The sequence below is a fragment of the Salvia hispanica genome, chromosome 2 (assembly GCF_023119035.1).
Source record: "Salvia hispanica cultivar TCC Black 2014 chromosome 2, UniMelb_Shisp_WGS_1.0, whole genome shotgun sequence".
Classification (NCBI taxonomy): domain Eukaryota; kingdom Viridiplantae; phylum Streptophyta; class Magnoliopsida; order Lamiales; family Lamiaceae; genus Salvia; species Salvia hispanica.
Window position 1 is genome coordinate 15,747,661 of NC_062966.1, and position 8,783 is coordinate 15,756,443.

Consider the following 8,783-nt stretch of genomic DNA (forward strand, 5'->3'; position numbering starts at 1 on the left):
AAAAATACTTAACTAAGTGTCGTAATCTCGTTTTAATTTTTAAAACAATAATAATATGATCCACAATTTTTTATTTTACATTAAGTTTGATTAATAAGTTATAAATTAAAAATATAATAATAAGTTGTTCTTAATTCTATCAATACTATTACTTTAATTTGAATAAATACATTAATATTTTTTTATAAGTTTTTAGTCGATAACATAGTATATAACAATAATAAATAATAGAAGATTCATAATGAAGTATGATTCATAATTTGAATTATAATATTTTTGTAGTTAGTTATAATAATAATAATAATAATACTAATAATAATACTAATAATAATAATAATAATGTTACATCAACATGGTATGATAAAAAGTACCCCTGCATTAACTTTCTAAATATGTACAACTCCTGAAATTGTACTCCAAAAGAGAATCTAAGAAAAGTTTGAAAATTAGAATTCTGGAAAGTTGCACTAATTTGATTGTTTTCATAATTTTGATTATTTTTCTTGTTCAATTAAAAATTAAGCAAACATCAGAAGTTAAAAATAAAATATTTTGTTTAGGCATAATCATGACACAATTCCTCAATTTTTTAATTTTACAATATAGCTGTATGTATGCGTATGGACAATTTGATGTTTTTATTATATACAGCCACACATGTTTTATAAATTCGATTAGAACATATAGACACACCCTGTAACAAAACATTTTGCATAGTCTTTTCTAATTTCTAGTAGTATTATAATTTGTGTAGTTATTTAATTAATATTTTAATATATGAGGAGTTGTTGGATTCTGCATAGTGCGTTCAATAATTCGTTATGTGAAATGATAGTAGCAGTAGCAATTTTAAAAATTCGAGAAAAAAAAAAATGAGACCCAGTATTCTTTGTTGAATTCAGGTCAAATTTGGTGCGCAGGCTGAGGGTCAACCCCACCCAAACCCAACCCAGTGTTCCCCCAAATCAAAGAACCCTTCTCAGCCGATACTCCGCCTTTTCCTCTCCTCCTCCTCCGCCTCCGCAAGGATCGGAAACCCTCATACCTCATCTCAATATTTCCCCATATTGTAAAACCCTCACCTACTCCTCTACTCATCTCCGCTTTCCTCTCTGCCCGTCGCGGAACTAAATCGGAGTATGTCTTCTATCTTAATTATATCTACTTCCCAAATTATTTGTCTCCTCTCTGCCTCTGCTGTTCTCATGTATGAGCTTTATTGTTAGATACTAGATATAATTCATTCTGACGAATTATTACGGAAAATTCCTACTCGAAATTTACTTTTTGGATGTGTGAATGTATTGATCGTAGTTTGCTAATATACCTTCTATTCTGTGGTTAGCTTGCATCTTATATCACAGGCAATTATTTATTTTCGTTGTAGCAGGGAAATGGAGATATCTTTGCTGAAATCACTCCTCAACAGCATCACTAGTTTTTTACAATTATCCACTAGTGAAAGCATACAAACTGAACCAGTTCAGACATATCACCCAAAGATTGAGGAGATTTTGAAGCTTCTAAAGCCAATACTTGATGCGATTGCTGATGCTGAATTTGTCTCCGATGAAATGGTTCAAGGAGCATTTGCTGGAATCCTACAATCTGTTGATGAATTGAAAGATATTTGTGAAAATTGGCAACCATTGATGAGTAAAGTTTACTTTGTACGTGATTAGTTTTTTTTAATCATAAGTTGAACATCTAATAAATTTGTTGTATAGTACTAGAAATTAACTTTGTACTGGTTGTTTTTCTGGACATATAGGTTTTACAAGTTGAGTCACTTATGTCAAAGATTAGAAATCATGGTGTGGATATTCTGGAGTTGCTCAAGTCATCTGATCAATGCTTACCTGATGAACTCAGCCCTGCATCTCTTGAGGTACTGTTTAATGGCTAAAATCACCTGTTACTTTTCTATGTGTAAGAGGTACGTATGATGATAGATGGTTACTTGTTCTCATAGTAGTCTTTATGTGTAGCAATCTGTACTGAAAATCAAGCATGTGGAATCTGAGCAAACTTCGTCAATAATCATGGGTGCTATCAAGGATCATGTGGAGGGTTCTGGAGCCAGTGCAGAGAGCCTGGCAGATGTTGCTGATTGTTTGGGATTAAAGTCAAATGAGGAACTTCTAATTGAGGTTGTGGCTCTTGAGAAGCTGAAGGAAAATGCTGAACAAGCTGACAAATCTAGTGAAGTTGATTATATAGATCAAATGATTGCCCTGGTCAGCCACATGCATGACCTCCTTGTTATGATGAAACAGTCAGAAACCTGTAATCCTGTTGCCATACCTCCTGACTTTTGTTGCCCTCTTTCACTTGAACTCATGACCGATCCTGTTATTGTTGCATCTGGGCAAACATATGAGCGGGCTTTTATAAGAAGGTGGATAGATCTTGGGCTTACTGTCTGCCCAAAGACGCGACAGACTCTGGCGCATACAAATCTTATTCCTAATTACACTGTCAAGGCTCTCATTGCAAATTGGTGCGAATCGAACAATGTGAAGCTGCCTGACCCAAAATCAATCCACTTAAAGCAGCCTTCTTCACTACTTGTAAATGCTGAGTCTGGTGGTGTCAGAAGAGGTAACAACTCTGGAACTCCTGAAAGGTCTATTGGTTCTCCCTTAGTGGGTTCTGTCCCATCGATTGCCACACGAAGAGATGGAACTTCCCCATCTCATCCACGTTCATTGTCTGAGGATTCTTTCGCAGAAGCGGCTATAAATGGAAATGTGTTGGATATAGAAAGAATGTCCTTGAAAAGCTCTGAAGATAGGTCAGACCATTCGGGTGAGAGAACTTTGAACTCAGGTGGTTTGGGTCTTATGTCCCCATCTAGAAATGGTGGAGCTAGTGCTGATGTAGAGTTACCTCAGGGGCATAATCGAACCAATTCAGCGTCCAGTACACATTCAAATTCTAATATGTCGCAGGGAACAGCAGCTGATGGCAATGAAGTAGCATCACATGCTTCAGCGTATGGTAGTGATGCTTCTGGTGAGCTTAATGCTGAGTCTCGACCTGCTTCTAACTTAAGTGCTCCACAAAGAGACACTGATGCCCCTTCTAGGCTGGAAACAAGACTTCGTGGCCAAGCAATATGGCGTAGGCCATCAGAAAGATTTGTCCAACGACTTGTTTCTTCTCCTACTGTGGAAATGAGGCCTGACCTGTTAGAGGTTGAAACTCAAGTCAAAAGGCTGGTTGAGGATCTTAAGAGCAGTGACATTGATGTGCAGAGATCTGCTACGCACGACATTCGGGTTTTGGCTAAGCATAACATGGACAACCGAATAATTATTGCAAATTGCGGGGCTATTAACTTATTGGTGAATCTACTACGCTCAACAGATTTGGCAGTACAAGAACATGCTGTTACTGCTCTTCTCAACCTATCAATTAATGATAACAACAAGACTGCCATTGCAAATGCTGAAGCTATTAAACCCTTGATTTATGTCCTTGAGACTGGAAGTCCTGAGGCCAAGGAAAACTCTGCTGCAACTCTCTTTAGCCTTTCTGTGATGGAAGAAAACAAAATCGAGATTGGGCGATCAGGTGCAATCAAGCCTTTGGTTGACTTACTGGGAAATGGAACTCCGAGAGGCAAGAAAGATGCTGCCACTGCACTGTTTAACTTGTCCATCAATCATGAAAATAAAGCACGCATAGTGCAAGCAGGCGCAGTCAAATATCTCGTTGAGTTGATGGACCCTGCATTTGGGATGGTTGATAAGGCGGTGGCTGTTCTGTCGAATCTTGCGACTATTCATGAAGGAAGGACGGCAATTGGTCAGGAAAATGGGATCCCCGTTCTGGTTGAAGTTGTTGAGTTGGGGTCTGCAAGAGGTAAAGAGAATGCAGCTGCTGGTCTTCTTCAGCTTTGCACCAACAGCGCTAGATATTGTAATATGGTTCTTCAGGAAGGTGCTGTTCCCCCATTAGTGGCCCTCTCACAGTCTGGAACACCGAGAGCCAGAGAAAAAGTAAACTCACAATCACTCTGTTACTTTACCGTTGCTGCTCATTTCTTAATGTGATTATTTACTGTATTTTTCGCTCTTGCAGGCACAGCAACTTCTTAGCTACTTCAGAAATCAACGCCATGGTAATACGGGCAGGGGTTGATCCGTGTGTTGAAGTTGCAAATATTGTGGTAAAAACTGTATTAAATGTGTAAATTCTGAACTGATGTTAGATCATGTACGTGTCTTGGCTTTATTTTCCCCTTGCTCTTTATTTTTTCATTCCCTTTCCATTTGTTCTCTATATTGAAAGAACGACTTATTAATTTGTGAAAGATTGGTGTTGAGTTTCTCAAGTTATCCTGTATTCGTTTGATAGAGAAAAATAATACTAGTGTGTATTTTGTAAGCTTCTCTGGACTCTTTATTCATACAGTTTTGGGGGTGCCTTTTCCATTGTTAAGTCTGTGCATATGTCTACCTTTTGGTCTAGGGAGGTTGAGAAATTGTGCCACTTCATTTTTTTCCTTTTTGAATAATTCTTTCTCACTTCAAAAAGAGTATGAACATTTGGTTCGGCACAGATTTTAATGCATAATTGAAAAAGTAAGAGAGAGATAAAAAGAAAAAAGTTTTTTAAGTATTGTTAGTAGAGAATGGATCCCATCTAATTAGAGAGAAAAAAGTTTTCAAAATTAGAAAGTTCATACTTCTCAGGGACGAACTAAAAAGAAAATAGTTCATATTTTCAGGAATGGAGGGAGTAAGTAGTTTTAAAGGTATAACCTGTAACTAAGCATATAAAACGACAAAAGGTGTATGATCAAATACTAACTAAGTTACGGTAATAACTAATAACTAATATCAATTTTGTATGTTAAAAACATAACACAAAGACATAAATTTATCAATCTTCTTGTGTTGATAAACTTATGTCTTTGTGTTAACATTTTAAATTTACATGTTATTATTAATATAATTATATCTTTGTGTTGATAATTTTAATACACAATATTGAAAGTTATTAGTTATTACTGTAAATTAGTTAGCACACTAATGCAACCCACGAAAGATGTATGGAAAGTTTATATAACAAAAATAAATAATGCTAACGTAAGCTCCATGAGAGCGGCGTTTATATAAGGCTTATCCACTCAAATTTATTTTTCACACTTTTCATCTTTATCTTTAGTATTTTTCTTGCAATATGAGTATGAGTCCTAATGATGATAACGGTTCATTCGACGAGGATGTATTTATTGGAAGTGGGCGACATTTGTGAAGTCAATATCTCGCTCAATCGATCTTAAATATGTTCTTTTTGCGCATAATCGAGAAGGTGTTTGAAAAGGTGTTGAAAGAATATTCAGAGTTCTACATACATGTTTCGCCATCACCAAAACTCTAGGGTGAATATGGTTCCTAGAAGTGTTTTTGAATATTCAGAGAAGATTACCTACTGCAAATCGTGATCCATCTCCTAATACACACACAAACATAAGTAATGGATCCCACCATCATTTATTATATTTGTGAGTGTGTATTAGGAGATGAATCACGATTTGCCGTAGGTGATATGATTATTGAAGACAAATGAAATACGCGATTAACTGGTTCAACAAAGAAACAATCGGCCCATCAAACTCCGCCACTACAGCTAATCCCACGCACCAAGGTGTGCCGCCACCATTATGTGAATATCTACGATGTCGGGAGTCGTCTCGCAATGCCACCGCCCACGACGTACTCCAACAAGATCTAGTTGACTACATTAGGACAATCTTTGGCCACAACATATTTAGATTATGCGCAATAAAATGTAATTTTAGGATTTCAATTATGTATTTTTCGTCTTTTAGTAAAAATGTAATTTTGGGATTTTAATAAATTTTGTAATTTAACTAAATTAAGATAAATAAATTACAACACAAAATATAGAAAAAATGTGAGACCCATGAATAGCTTAGGGTAACCATGGTTGATTGTGAGTATTATTTCTTGAGTAAGGAATGAGGCAAAAATACATCGAGAGTTCGAGACATCCGAATATTCAAAGAAGGGAATGATTTAAGGACATGGTTGTAAATGACATGAGCTACTTCGAATGCAGAATACTCCCACCATTAATAAAAAATAGACAAGTTTTACCATTTTGTGTATTTTGTGGATGGAGGGAGTATTTGCTTTAAAAGTTTTGGATGCTGAAACTGATCTTATCTTCAATATTTCTCGTTCTATCTCAAAATCCATTCACCCGAAACTGATCTGCTTCCATTTCTACTTTCCGTAAGCGGGCCCGGGCTTTTTCCAGCTGTTCAATGGCTCCCCCACGCAGTTCTTTTGAATTCCGAATAATATTCAAAATCATCTGTTTTCGATTATCTAATAAATCACTTAATGAAAGTAGATTATCTTTCCGTTCATTTTAAAACTTCTATAATCCCTTCCCGAACCAAACATGAATCTTTCGATTCATTTGGCTCTCACGCTCAATTACTTGGGGAGTACTCGTTCTGAAAAAATGATAGTAAATAATTCAAGTGGAGAAAGTGTAAAATAAGAGAGATAATAATGTAGAAAATTATTGTTTTGCTTTTTCTCCACTTTAACTAGTATTTATTAGTAGTATATTTTTTTTCAATTCAAAAAAATTAATGTATTTCGCTTAAAAACAAAAATAAGGGAAAATAACCATAAAATATTGAAATTTAATGTGTATAGGAAATACCTTCTTTTATTAAAAACGATTGTTCTTTTAAAAATCGATTTAATTTGCCACACGACACGCACAACATCAAGTTTAATTTAGAGAAAAATTAGAAAAAAATATATTTCTTTTATTTAGATTAAAAAGTTTGCGAATTTTTGCACACGTTAAGGCATAATTTGGTAGCTTTATAAAATCACGTTTGGTAGGCATTAAGAAATATCAATTTTATTTTTTATGTTGTTTGATAGAGTTTCAAAAATAATAGATTAAAATATATAATGACAATATTATTCTTTAATTAATTTTCATAATAATTAGGGTTCTATTTAAAATTAGACAAAAAGTTGCCTCCATCTCCAAGTAGCCTTCTTCTCCATTACTTCACTTTCTCAACTCTCAACTCTCCATTATACATTTCATCACTCCACTTCTCAACCATTTTAATCCCACTCTCTCCACTCATGAAGTAGTTCTCCATCTCCAAATTTTCTAAATATAGACTCCTTTCATTTCCTTAATTTACAGTCCAACAAAGTTGCAACGGAGGTATACAAAATTTTATGTATTAATTTCGTTCCTCTTTCCCAATCGAAATGTGTATTGTTTGTTTTGTGCATTAATCGGTTCTTCTCGTCGTTGGTTAGGCATGGCTGAGAATCAAGGTTCAAAAATGATAGTCAAAAGACACAAGGTATAAGATTATGTTTGACACTACACAAGAAAGCACATCTCTTTTATTCAATTTGATTGAAATAGGTAGTTCAGCGAAAGCATTGTTATTCCAAGAAAAGGCTGTAAATATGAATAAGCTGTACACCTCTAAAACACATATCTGAATAAAAGGTATATGTCAATATTCTCATTTAAATTTCAGTATTATCCAAGAAAGCATTTCTCTGTTATTTAATTAGATTGAAGTAGGTAGTTCAACGAAAGAGTTTTAGTGTTGTATTGTTATCTTCATTTAATTGAGAATAAACGTTTCTAGTCTTTGTGGATGTAGGTTCCGTAGGTGGTAGTGATTAGGGCTGGGGAATTATACCGAAATACCGGAACACCGGACTTACCGTACCGAAAAAATACCGAAAATACCGTTTTTTCGGTATACCGTAGTTTTCGGTACGGTATAATACCGTACCGATCTCTATCAGATAATGGTTTCGAGAAACGGATACCATAATAGGGCAAGGATGGAAGTCAGATAATGGTTTCAGAAACGGATACCTCTTCAAACTTGAAGAGGCTATGAAACGGGAGTTCCCTAACACTGATTTAAGGGCTACCCCTCACATTTCATCAAAAATTACTACGCGGAAGGGGAGTTACTCCTCGCTGAGGGATATTCTTAGTCGTAGCGGAATTGGATTCAATCTCAATGGCAATCATAGGATCGAGTGTGAGGATGAACAATGGGAACAAATCATCAAGGTATTGATAATAAGTAATAACCAAGGTGTTTATTTATTCATTTTCGATTATTACTTTGTTCCACTAAATTGAGGCGAGAAATCGTAATATATTTATGGGTGTGAGTTTTTTAGATTTATTTATAATATTATCACTCTACGGATTGACTATTTTTTTTTCCTTTATGACTTAGGTTGATGGAAATGTTAGATCTATGCGTAACAAGTCGTGGCCGTATTAGGAGGATTAGAAAGAAAGATTTGGCCATGACCGAGCGAATGGCAAGAACGCTGTAGATATTCTTGAAGCTATGAATGACCTAGATGTAAATGACAACATAGGGAACATAGGAGTAGATGGTACCGATTACCATGTCAACCTAGAAGACATTTTGGCAAACAAGAATGCTAAAGATACTGCTCCCAACTATGCAACGGAAGACACCCAAGGCAAGAGAGATGGTTCACCTCCAAAACGGTCTAGTAAGAAGCGGAAAGCAGGTGATGTGATGGATGATTTTTTTGATTTGTTTACCAATATGCACAAGGACAACAATTCCCGAATGGAGGCCTTGTCCATCCATCACATCATCTGCTTTCTGCTTATTACTAGACTGTTTTGGAGGTGGACCATCTCTCTTGCCTTGGGTGTCTTCCGTTGCATAGTTGGGAGCAGTATCTTTA

The 8,783-nt window shown here is 35.6% G+C and overlaps 1 protein-coding gene across 2 annotated transcripts; it reads left to right on the forward strand.

Moving 5' to 3' along the window:
* Window positions 1-894: 894 nt before the first annotated feature.
* On the forward strand, window positions 895-4,446 carry LOC125205875 (U-box domain-containing protein 4). 2 transcript variants are annotated; one of them, XM_048105048.1, is made up of 5 exons: window positions 895-1,137; window positions 1,388-1,670; window positions 1,772-1,888; window positions 1,989-4,004; window positions 4,087-4,446. In XM_048105048.1, the coding sequence occupies exons 2-5, from the start codon at window positions 1,395-1,397 to the stop codon at window positions 4,144-4,146; spliced, it is 2,469 nt and encodes an 822-aa protein (XP_047961005.1). In that variant the 5' UTR covers window positions 895-1,137; window positions 1,388-1,394; the 3' UTR covers window positions 4,147-4,446. The 2 variants fall into 2 exon arrangements, with proteins under 2 accessions (XP_047961005.1, XP_047961004.1); XM_048105047.1 differs by having other exon boundaries at window positions 1,391-1,670.
* The last annotated feature ends 4,337 nt before the right edge of the window (window positions 4,447-8,783 follow it).